Source organism: Chiloscyllium plagiosum, chromosome 19 (genome assembly GCF_004010195.1).
Source record: "Chiloscyllium plagiosum isolate BGI_BamShark_2017 chromosome 19, ASM401019v2, whole genome shotgun sequence".
NCBI classification, from domain to species: domain Eukaryota; kingdom Metazoa; phylum Chordata; class Chondrichthyes; order Orectolobiformes; family Hemiscylliidae; genus Chiloscyllium; species Chiloscyllium plagiosum.
The window spans coordinates 36,217,610-36,230,497 of NC_057728.1; the positions used below are offsets into that span (position 1 = coordinate 36,217,610).

General features: G+C 40.5%; 1 protein-coding gene across 1 annotated transcript in view; it reads left to right on the forward strand.

The window, feature by feature from the left end:
- Positions 1 to 12,888, forward strand: part of tes (testis derived transcript (3 LIM domains)) — a 51,903-nt gene that overhangs the window by 9,372 nt on the left and 29,643 nt on the right. The window contains exon 3 of the mRNA XM_043709558.1: positions 2,919 to 3,004. Within this exon, the coding sequence (XP_043565493.1) occupies positions 2,919 to 3,004 (86 nt within the window). The remainder of the gene's footprint in view (positions 1 to 2,918; positions 3,005 to 12,888) is intronic.

Below are 12,888 nucleotides of genomic sequence, written 5' to 3' on the forward strand. Positions count from 1 at the left end.
TTTGTAAAACCCCTTTGGATTCTCCTTAATTCTATTTTCCAAAGCTATCTCATGTCCCCGTTTTGCCCTCCTGATTTCCCTCTTAAGTATACTCCTACTTCCTTTATAGTCTTCTAAGGATTGACTCGATCTATCCTGTGCTTTGGTGTTGGTTAATATATAAGTGATGGTCAGGATTTTAGAAAAATTGCTATGCTGTCTCTTTGAAAATAATGCTGTGGAATCTTTTACCACCACCTGAACAGTTCAGATGGAGTCAATTTTGATCATTCAACCATGGTTGAACACCCAAATAGTGCAGATATCCTTCACTACTGTGCTGATGTGTTAGCCCAGATTGTGTACTGAAGTCCTTAAATGGGGCTTGAATGTGCAATCTTTTGATGCTGGCATGTGTGTGTTATCAATGAGTTATGGCCAACAACTAACATCTTGTGCACTCCTGCAACAGATAATTGAATGTGAAAAGCACTCTACCTAGTGGAATTCATTTTAATTTTTATTATCTTGCAGGAAAGGGGAAACGGTGTTTCAACTGTCAGTTTCATATCCTGCCTGCTTAACATTTCTATTAAAGGCTTTGCATGTAATAGTTTCAGTTTGTCCCAAGATTCTCAGCCACTGTACCAAGCCTAATCAGTGGTTAAATTCCATCTTAGAAGTGTACATTGTAGAAAGAGGTGTCTTTGAAAAGAATTAGTTAGCTTGTACCTTTGGGAACGTTCTTGTTTTACAACAGTCATTGGAGCCTTCAGCCCTAGTTTTGCAGAAGTTCTCGTACTGACTTTTTAAGTACAGCTGAGCCACAACACACAAACAGAAATTGCTGAAAAAACTCAGCAGGTCTGGCAGCACCATCTCACAGGATTCAAAATGTTAACTCTGCTTTCTTTCCATAGATGCTACCAAGCATGCTGAGTTTTGTCAGCAATTTCTGCTTTTGTTTCAGACTTCCAGCATCCGTAGATTTTTGGTTTAATTATTGTATGGTGCTGTGCAGTTAATGGGCCTTGGCCTGTGTAAATATATGTCCCCAGAGCCCGATGGGATAACTGTAACTTGAGCAGGCAACAACGGGGAGGTGCTGTCAGCAGTGATACTGTAATTATTCCCTTGAGATCAGTAGCTGAAATCAGGGCATAAAGTGCTGTATACTGTGTAGTGTGGTAATTTGACCTTAAGAAACAATAAAGCTAGTGAATTTGGATCGGCTGAGGAATAACTTGAATAATTTTCAATGTTTTCAGTTTGAAGCATGTCCAGGTTGTGTTAATGATTTGCTACTTTTCCCCTCCCCGACAGCAGTCTTTGTACTTTTTGTGAAGAAAACCTGTTGTCAAATAGGGAAATACTTTGGCTATGTGCCAGCAGTGTGTGCTTAAACTAAAAACACCGGTTAATTTCTGTCCCTTTTTTTTAAACCGTTGATCACAATCCTATTCTTTTCAACAGCCGTCCAATTTTAAGGGAAACAAAACGTTTTTATTCCACATAGTATTCACTTCCGATTCCAGAGGAAAACCAGTGGATCACATCGGGAAATGTTGTGTTTGACGTTGGCTTTTATTTAACATGACCGTAAAAGGAAAAATCCTGACGGCATTGCAGACTTTCAGACTAGCTTGTTTGACAGTTCAGTAAACTCTTCTTGTTTATGAAATAAACTTTCCATTTTTAAAATGGTTATGTGACCCAAAATATAGACATGTCCATGCAATTTAACCCAAAAGAGACCCACTGTAAAGTGATTTTGAATTTTTTGGGGGGAGCATTTTTCAATCAAGCATTAAATGTTCTCCTGTAGATAAAATTGGCACTCTGAAATTCTGCATTTAATAGGAGCTGTGGCAAATGCGAATACAAGTGACCGAAGGGTCTGTTTCTATGCTGTACATCTCTAAGTCCTTATAAAATGTAAACTACAATCCACTTGACTCACAGAATAGAATCAAATTAACTGACCATTCATCTCATTGTTGTTGTCTTCACAGTGACTGCCACATAATAACAATGAATTGACAATCTTATTCATTGCGCATGAAGCGTCTCCTTCACAGCATATTCTTTGATGCATGAACTCCTTTGGTTCATCAAAATTAATCCACCCAGAATAATATAACAGTTTCCTAATGCTGCATCTTAGTCTTTTTTGCCAGGATTCTACCTCAACCATTTTGCCTAGAAGTCCATTCAAAGAGTTGATTGTTCTTTGAATGGTCAAGAACATCCTGATGTCAGTCCTTTTCTTTTATAAATTTGAGCATCTCTTGCTGTATCACACTGCCCACAGTTTAATGTCAAAGTAGTATTCTGGACAGTATTACCTCTCCAGTATAACAAGACCCAAAAACATAGAAGCAGAGGTAGGACATTCAGTCTCCTTCACCTTTCAATGAAGTCATTGGCTGATCTGATAATCCTCAACACCACTTTCCTGCCTTGATTGAGTTATGGATTAAAAATTTGTTAGTCTCAGCCCTGAGTAAACTTAAGAACCCAACTTTGACAGCCAAATTCTACTGCCATTCATTACCACCTTGGAGAAATATAACACCTCCTCTCTCTCAAATGGGTAGTCCCTTACTCTGAAATTATGCCCTCTGGTCATAGAGTAAGGAATGCAGATAATAAGATATCAGTATCAAATGAAAAGCCCAAGGGTCATCTCTTGACCAGGACATAAAATGAGCAGTTATGGATTAGCTGCACATCCTGAATGTGTTTTCTTTTTCACTGAATTTAATGGAATAGCAAATAGGACAGGGTGTGTGATGGACAGCTGCTCCCGAATCAAAAAGCCAAACTGACTGCTATTAGGCAGATACTCAAATTCATTCTTCATAATCAATTGTGTTACTTTACAGAAAATGTTGTGCAACTCTTTTCTTCCCAGTGACTGAAGTGTTTCTTTTCTATAGATGACCCTGGGCCATGAGCAGGGAGCTGGGGCCCCATGTCTGAAATGCAAGGATAAATGTGAAGGATTTGAGCTCCACTTTTGGAGGTAGTGTACATTTGATTGAAATTTTCATTTCCTCTTGATGTGCTTGGGAAAATCTAATGCGTTTAGTGTTTCAACTCTCATATTTTATCTGTTTTTTTTAATAAATGGGGTTTAGGTAATTGCTTCATTCACTCCTGTCTTTATAAGTTTTTAAACAATTTATTTTGGAGCTTCGGAATGGATGTTATTTTGAAAGCATTTTTCTCTATTTTAAGTTTTTTTTGCATGAAGAGAAATTAGTTTAGTATTGATATGGTGTAATCTATATTAAAAATAAAAATCCCTTTTCCTTGTTTCAAGATTTTAGTCAATTAAAGTGATCCAACTGTTCCTTCCAACTTGTAGAATAACTTGATCATAAAATCCAATGCGTTAGTCATACCTCAATTTTGTAGTTATAATTTGGATGGTGCCGAAATGTCTCAAGCATAAATGTATACCAAATGTTTGCAATAATTTGTTATAAAAGCAGTGACAATTTATTCCCCAGCATATTTTGCTCTGAGGCCATTGTTTGAGTTATTTTGAATGTATAAAAGTTCTCAACTTTCACTTTTAATTTGAATATTTACAAAATCAGTAAAATGATTCCACTGAAACTTCATTGCAAGAGGAGTTAATGGTATTAATTGCTACAAACGATTGACAATAAATTTACCTCAAAAAATATACAGTTGAACCTTAAGATGGTCCTCTCAAAGGATCAACTTATGTTATAAAAATATATTCCTAAAATACTGCTCCCACCCCTTTCCATTTTAAGAATTGTGTGTGCTTTTGCTTTTATTAACATACATAATGTTTTTGTTCCCTTAGTTGCAGTATTCTCTGAAACTGGATATAACACCACATTTTTCATTTCATCACTTGTTGTTTAAATTGGGTGGCAAGGGCAGTCATTGATCACAGGGCTGATTATTTTCTTGACAAATATATAGTCAGTAGGAAACAACACAAATGTACCACTCCTGAGTAGGTAATCAGCCCACAGTGTGACAAGTATTTATTTTCTTCTAATGGGATACTTTTCTTTGTCAAACACTTCAGGTTGTATGTAGATCTTAGAATTATAGATTGTTCCTACACTGTAATAAGTGGTTGGGCTCATCAAATCTTGACTTGTATGAGCTGCCGAATTTAATCACAGTTATGCTACCTCTACCATAGTCTATTATTTCAATGTTATTCCTTTATAAGCAACAACTTAATTTAAAAAAAAACTCTAAGAATACAGCCTCAGATACAGAAGCAGTCCATTACTGTCTGCAGCAAGAAAACATTCAGGCTTGAGCTGATAAATATGCTCCACATAAGTATTAGGCAGTGATGATCTGCAACAGGGCAGAATGTAACAATCTCCCCTTGATAATCAGTGCCATTGTCCCCACTGAACCTCCCATCATTAACGTTTCAGGGATTAGCAATGAGCAAACCTTTTGACTGAATCAGCCATACGTTTCCCAATTTTTTGGCAGTGTTTATTCAGTGAAATTGGCCCCCTCTTCCATGGCTTTTCTCCTACAATCTTCTGCTCTTCAACTCATACGTGATGCAACTGACCTCATGTGGTAGGAGAGGCAGAAGTGCTCACTACTGTTGGGACTTTGAAACATTCATACCATTGGTGTCATATTTAAACCCTAGCTCCACTGTACTTGGGCAAGCTGCAAGTCAGAATCTGCCCTTCACACTGTGATGTTCCAGCATTATAACTCAGCAAGCTTGCACCCCGTTTTGAGGTGTTGATGGACAAAGTGGTTGGGAAAAAAAACTGTGCTTTCTGCTCCAGACCACCAAAGGAGGCAGCAGACACAGCCAATGTTGACAAATATAATGACCCAGGTCAGCGCAGTGCCCCAGGTTAAAAGAAATGCCCAGCAATTTTGAACGTATATCCATGCTCCATTTTCTCTCCCCTACCTCACCCACAGGCTTATCACCACTTACTCTAACTCTGCCACTGTACATAGCTCTCACCAAGGCCCATGGACTGCAACTCTCACTACTGCATACAGCATGTCCACACCAAGAGGTTGAAGACTGGTGGTGGACATGAGGCTTCTCAGCCCACAGGAGAAGAAAAGGCTGGAGAAGAAGGTGACCATTCCTGTGGAAAACCCATTGAGTGAGCTTCATTTTGCTGTGCTGCTATCCTGTTAATGCCAGTGCTAACTCATACTTGACTTGAACAAGCATTTATTAATAACTAATTCCCTGTATTCTCTTCTGCTAGTACTAGTGGGATCCAATGAATGACTGTGAGAAAGAGATTTGCACCACCTAACCTTAGATGAACCTCCACCTTAAGTAGAACCCATACATCCCTCAGAGGATGCAACAAAATGGCTTTCACCTGACCCTCAACCAGCTCAGAGACTTTCACTTCAGTGGGTTCTCTTTCCAGATCAAAAGAACAGTCTGGTGAGGGTCTCTGCAGCTGCTAGGGGAAGAAATGCCTCAGGTCTATGCACTCCAAGGACGGCTGAGACCAGATATCTGCTTAGCCCTAGCCAGAAGGTGATCCCATGGTCTTAGCTGTTAATTAAACATTGACAAAATATGCAGAGAAGGTCATAGAACATCAGGCAGGTTTGTCAGAGACAGTAAACTAGATTGAAACTTTGGTGGATTTCCCCATTCTTTCAGTACCATACTGGCTCCAACATGAACTTACCTGACTGCCACAATGATTAGGTTGGTGACTGATGTGGGGACCCAGGTCCAGCATACTCTGTGTCTGCCAGATACACGCATGCACCAGCATTCCATTGTTTTATTCATTGCTGTTCAGTGTCCATGGCAAAGTGAGAGGGAAATGAGGGAACTCAAGCTCACGCCAGGTATCCCCTCCCCCCTCCAGCTCCTTGAGATGGGATGGTATGGGCAGCCACCACGAGGCAGTAGAAGACACATGTATAATTAGAATTAGAACCAGAATTAACTTTGCTGTCAAATGCTGTGAAAAGTGTGTAAGTCGCCGCTTACAGTGCAAGGTCCCTAGGTACAGCTTCTTTAGTTATTAGAAAAATAGAGAAGTAAAAAGTCTGACATTGCAGATTTTAGGAATGCTCAGAAGCTTTCTTTTAAGGTATTCCACAGGTGCCCAATGCCTTTACCAGCCCCTGCCTGTGATGCCAAAGCTGCAGAAGACTAAGCAGAGGGTAATGACCCTGCATCTGGGCAGGATTCTGATAGCAAGCCTGCATCCTCTAAACCCAAACACCATGAGGACAACCAGCTAGGTCTTCCAACAGAACCTAACTACAGAGCAGCCTCTCTGCACCCCTGGTGTGGGTGTCAGGACTGCACTGAGGAGGAGGGGAGGGTGGGTGAGGAAGTAAGGGAATAAACCACTCTGGGTACATCAGTGGTACAAATGACACTTCATTGTAAGAAATCCTGCACTTTTGTAAATGTATGCTCACTTACATTTTTTAAATGCTTCCTGTAGTTTCTTTGTCATTGTTTGACCTGGTGCAGTCGCACCCATGTGAGAGATGAATAGCGTCTGGATGTTCCAAGGATGAAAGAAGTTATATTGGCTCAGCTTTGCTCATCTCTGTCAAGCAACCAACTGCTTGACTGCAGAAAACCTCAGACATCACAGATACGTGAACCAACACATGGCTGACTGCAGCCAAGACGTTGCACTTCCATCAGCACAGCACTGAGGCTCCAAGCAATGTGCAGACTTAGTATTAGTGCCTGTCCTCCATTCCTCACCCACAATTGGATCCGCCTTGTGAATGAGAGGACTCGATCAGGGATGAATGCACAAACCTCTGGAGGCAATGTTTCATTCTATCTTCCAACTTTTCAAGGGAGCACACTGCCATTTAAGTCTGGGAGGTGTACAGTGGAAGTTGACATCTTCACTCTCTCCCATAGCATAATGGCCTATTGAGAGCAGCTGCACAAAGCTCTGCCTCTCTCAGGCTAAATGCTGTCCTAGAAGATGCTTAAGCATTTCAAGTCAATTTAGCAGCTGAAGCCAACTCTGAAATATTGAAGGTTTATTGATGGAAAGGAGTGAAAGAACTGGCTTCCAACCTACTGCCTATCGTCAGAGACTCTACTGCACAACACTTGGATGTTGTATGCTAACTGAAGTGTTGAAAGCCATTACCCCAGTGACCTGTCACAGTGACTCATGCTTTCTTGCAAACAGTAACGAAAACCTTTTTAAAATACCAGATATGTTAAGGCAGTGTTAGCGAAGATACCCTGCATACAAACATATAGATAAGTAAACATTTATTCATCAACAGAAAAGTTCAGAGTGTAGTAATTACCAAGCCCAAAAGCAAGTCCAAACCCAGCTGTTTCTTCCTGGAAGTGGGTTTCAATTAGATTCTGTTTAGCCTCGTGTGCTTGACAGTACATAATTCTCTCATGGTATCTTGGTTGTCCATCCCAGTCAATATCCTGACCCTCATCCTCAGAGGATTGTTAATTATCCCTTATTTCATTTACATTCAAGATCTCCTAATTGTGTCAGCTGCAACTAGGAAGGGCATGGTATGCCACAATAATGTGGCACACCCTTTCTAGGCTACACTGATATAGCCTGGTGGAAATATGGGCTGCATTGCATCTTTGTATTGATCTCAAGGTTTCGTAAAGGTGTCATCAAGCTATGTTTGGAGGGGAAGCACTTGTGATCCAGCAATCATTCCTGTATAGTCTGAGTACTATGGAATGACACAGGAGCCTGGAAGTTCTCCAATATGTACACATCAAGATAGTTCACAGAATTTGTGGCACACAGATCCAAAATCCAGCACAGAATATGACCATAATAGTAATAGAATTTTTCATTATGTCTAAATGTTTGGTAGTTTATTCTGAAATAATGGTGTTAAATTTGAATAAGAGGCATTGTGAAGGCATGAGCCACAAACTGGCTGAGGTGGATTAAGTAAATATATCAAAAGGGAATGGATAGTTCTTAAAGAACCATTACATGTCTTAAAGCAGCAATATGTTCCTCCAAGGTACACAAACTCAAAGAAGGTCAATCAAACCAACAAATAACAAATGAAGTTCAAGATTATGTTAGATTAAATGAAAGTTGCCAGAAGAATCCATGAAGTTGCCAGAAATAGCAGTAATCTGAGGATTGTGAGGTTTTTAGAACACAGCAAAGGAGAACCAATACCGCAAAAAGGAAAGTAAGAATAGAATGTGAATGTGATGTAGCTAAAATCAAAACTGACTGTAAAAGCTTCTATAGGTACATAAAAATAAAACATTTGGGTCCATTACAGGCAGAGTCACAGAATCTCTACAGTGTGGCAGGAGGGCATTTGACCCATTGAATCCACTCTGCCCCTCAGAAAAGCACCCTACCCAGACTCCCTCCCAACCATGCATTCCACTTAGTTAATCCACCGAATATATGGGCAATTTAGCATGGTTAATCTACCTAACCTGCACACCTTTGGACTGTAGAAGGAAATCCGAGCGCCCAGAGGAAACCCAAGCAGACTTGGGGAGAATGTGCAAACTCCACACACACACAGTCACCCAAGGCTGGAATTGAACCTGGGTCTCTGGTGCTGTGAGGCAGCTTTGCTAATACTGAGCCACTGTGCCAGTCAAAGTAATAAGGGGAATAGAGAAATGGTAGAGAAGGTACATTATTACTTTGTTTATTGAGGAACATACCAGAATTCTCCCAGAATTAGATATCCTAATGGCTAGGTAGAATGAGAAGTTGAAAGGATTTATAAGGAAAATTGTACTGGAGAAATCAGTTATGCTGAAGTGAAAGTCAATCAATCCTCAAGGCCTTCTATTTTACATCCAAGGATGTTGAAGACAGTGACTACTTAAACAGTCAATACATTGGAACTTAACTTCAGAAATTCTGTAGATCCTGGAATGAGTCATGCAGATTAGATGATGGCAAATGTAATCTATTTAAGAAGGGAGCGAGAGAGAAAACTGAGGGCTATTGACCTGCTAGCCTTCTATCAGTAGAAAGGAAAATATGAGAAGCTATTGTAAAAGGTGTGATAAATAGCTACTATAATAGTAGTGATCTGATTGGGCAAAGTCTGCAAGGATTAATGAATGGGAAACCATGTTTAACAAACTTGTTCGAATATTCTGAAAACTTTGCTAATAAGATTAATAAAGGATAACCGATAAATGTAGTATACTTAGATTTTCAGAAGTGCTGTAATAAAGTTCCTCCAAGAAGGCTGGTTAGAAAAAAAAGTGCATGGTATTGGAGGTAATCCTATATTGGCATCGACTAAGGATTGGCTAACAGAAAACAAGGGAATAAATGGGTTATTCTCGTGTTGGCAGGCAATGACTAGTGAGATACTGTGAGGATATGTACTTGGCTCTCAAGCTGTTTATAATATATATCCGTAAGTTGGATGTAAGAGCAAAATGCATTATATTGTGGATGATACCATGGTAAGTGGGGAACGTGTGTTATGAGTAAGCTGAAAAGTGACTTCAAGAGGATTTGAACAGGTCTGAGTGAAGGGGCAAGAACATGGCAGATAGACTATCATGTGGAAAAATATGAGGTTATCCACTTTGGTAGGAGGAATACATGTGTAGAGTGCTTCCTAAAGGGTAAGAGCTTGAAATGTTTTGATGCACAAAGGGTTCTGTGTATCATTATTCATAAGTCACTGAAGACTAATGGAATTTTAGCCTTTATTGCTTTAGGATTTGAGTGTAGGAGTAATAAAATCTTGCTTCAATTGTATTTTTGTCTCCTATTTCAGGGAAGATATTATTGCCAGACAAATAGTGTGACAAAGGTTCTCAGGATCACAGGACAGTCCTATGAAAAGAAATTGATTAAATTGTACCTGTGTACTTTAGAGTTTGAAAATGAGAGAGTGTTCTTTGTAAATTTACAAAGTATTGTACCTAGTGGGATAGACTGGATGGAAGCAGATAAGATGTTTTCCCAGACTGGGGGAGTCCAGAACCAGGGAACACAATTTATAATAAAGGGGAAGTCACTGGGCTCTGAGAAGTTTTTTTTTAAAACTCAGATGGTCTTGAACTTTTGGAATTCTCTACCGTGGGGGGTTTTGCCAGCTCTGTCTTTGTTTAAGATAGAAATTTCTGATTACAAATGACGTATAGGGTTATGGGGAAGGGTGAGGGTAAAAGGTATTGAAGTGTGCACACAATCGTTTTGAATGGCGGGACAACTCAATGGCCTGAGTGGCCTACTCCTGTTTCTATGAGCTGGACATTGATAGAATGGAAGATTTACAACTGGAGAATTCTACACATTGGTGACAGGGTTCTCGAAAAGCAAACTAGTACAGTATATACCACCCTCCACCAGAGGGGAGTCCAAAATACAGGAGCATCACACCCGGGCCAGCTTGACCCCCCTTCACAAGAAAAGGATATAAACCAATGTAATCTCATTAACATGACGTCAGTGATACCCTGGATGTGTTTGTGGCCGAGAGTTGTCAGATGGCACACAAGTTGCTCCTTGGAACAAGCCACTTACATAAAAATTCATGGCCAGTGTGACTTCATTGGAAATGGAATAGGACGGTCACCCATTCCTTGCAAGCAGAAGTCCAGTTCCAGATAATGCACTTTGTTCTGATGGTCCAGGACATCCTTGGTCTTCGCCTGCACTGGTCCTCTAAGAGCTGTCTATAGCAAGGCCAGTGGTTTTGGAATCTGAGCATTCTTCTGCTTCTCCTTGGGGGATCTTTCTCTGGTTGTCCTTCTTGCTGCTGTCCAGCAGCTGCTGGAAGTTGCTGTTCTTGATGGGTTTGGTGACAAAATTGCAATTTCTTTGACATTGTCATTGTATGTAAGAATCCTCCAAGCACAGGTTCCATCTCACATGCATAAGCTGATATCTGTGGGGAATGTCAAAATTAGAACACCAAATCAGTAAGGGTACCCCTGATCACTCTCAGCATCATCATGAAGTGAGATGGTGCAGTGCGTTATGGAGGCTTTGCAAAGAGATCAATGTCATTCCTCGACATGGAGCTCTAAACTATGTCACCTCCTCCATATGTGTGTTACAGATCCAACGTGCTAATGCTACATTGGGTAGTGAAATTCAGGCACTGGTCCACCATAAAAGCACTCCCTTCCAAAAACATCCGCCCTTGAACATCTTTGAGCATATCATCCCATCCTTATAATTAGGTGTGAAAACGTGACAGCTTCGAATATTTGTCTTCCAATGGCAGGTATGAGAAGTGATGTACAAATTGCAAAGCAAGTTAAGACTTAAGCTTGTGTCTGCATAGCTTTATATATGTGACATGACAGGGGTCAATTATGCAAAATTATAATGGTCATAATTACTTAAGGCTATCATTTTTCATAATAATTCTTGTCAAAAAAAAAGGACTTTCCGTTAAATGAAATTTGGTGATAGTTAGAGTTGTATTAAATAGTCAATAGATGCATGATTAATCCGATTACCTGGAACAGGGCCAAAAATCCACAGAATTGTTCCTTGTCCATGAAGTGAAAAACAGTAATTTACTCCAGCCAGTCTGCCTGTGATGGCATATGTTTTGTCTTGTTTTTGCATGATTTGGCTTTGGTGCAAAGTTGGCAAGATTTAAACCTACATTCTTGTCAATGTGTTGCTGACTGTGTCTGAGATGATTGCTAATCTACACCAATCCTTCATGTTTCCCATTGTGTGCCTGCAGCTTCCTATCTCCTTCCATGTTCTGAGATTTTACATTTTTATCTTAAATTGTCCCTTTCACTATTATCATTCCTTCAGTGACTCAGTCCAATGTACTCTTAGCATAGGACTGAATGGACTGACCATTTAATAACCAAACCTTCAGGACTGAACGTGTCCGGCACCACAGACTGACTTGAAGAGGCCGCCCCAACCGAGAAAAGCCCAGCCCTGGCCTTGTGTCTCAGCATCACTCTGGTGTGCATGTGATCCCCAGACTGATTGCAGTGGGACCAATCATGGTGCAACCCAGACTGCAAAGACACTGATTTCCAGCCTCTGGTCAGACCATGTGACTGACCGTGATCATCCAACTGGACTGAGACTGAGACCACATGAGCCTATTGACTTACAGTGGTAGCATCACTTTACTGACCACAGTCCCTGGTTCACTCCACTTCACTTCACTTCACTAAGCACTTCAAATATGCTCCTTTGGTTTTGTTTGCTCTTAATTTGCTGGCACATGCTGTAAGAGCGGTACAGATGGTACAAAGATCAGCAAGGCAGCCCTTTGTGTGGAGCCACAGAAAATAGGGGAGATACTAAATGAATATTTTGCATCAGTATTTACTGTGGAAAAGGATATGAAAGATATAGACTGTAGGGAAATAGATGGTGACATCTTGCAAAATGTCCAGATTACAGAGGAGGAAGTGCTGGATGTCTTGAAATGGTTAAAAGTGGATAAATCCCCAGGACCTGATCAGGTGTACCCGAGAACTCTGTGGGAAGCTAGAGAAGTGATTGCTGGGTCTCTTGCTGAGATATTTGTATCATCGATAGTCACAAGGAATGATAGGAACTATAGGGAACCTATAAGCCAGTGAACTATAGACCAGTGAGCCTGACCTCAGTGGTGGGCAAGTTGTTGGAAGAAATATGAGGGACAGGATGTACATGTATTTGGAAAGGCAAGGACTGATTCGGGATATTCAACATGGCTTTGAATCCTGTCTCACAAACTTGATTGAGTTTTTTGAAGAAGTAACAAAGAAGATTGATGAGGGCAGAGCAGTAGATGTGATCTATATGGACTTCAGTAAGGCGTTCGACAAGATTCCCCATGGGAGACTGATTAGCAAGGTTAGATCTCACGGAATACAGGGAGAAGTAGCCATTTGGATACAGAACTGGCTCAAAGGTAGAAGACAGAGGGTGGTGG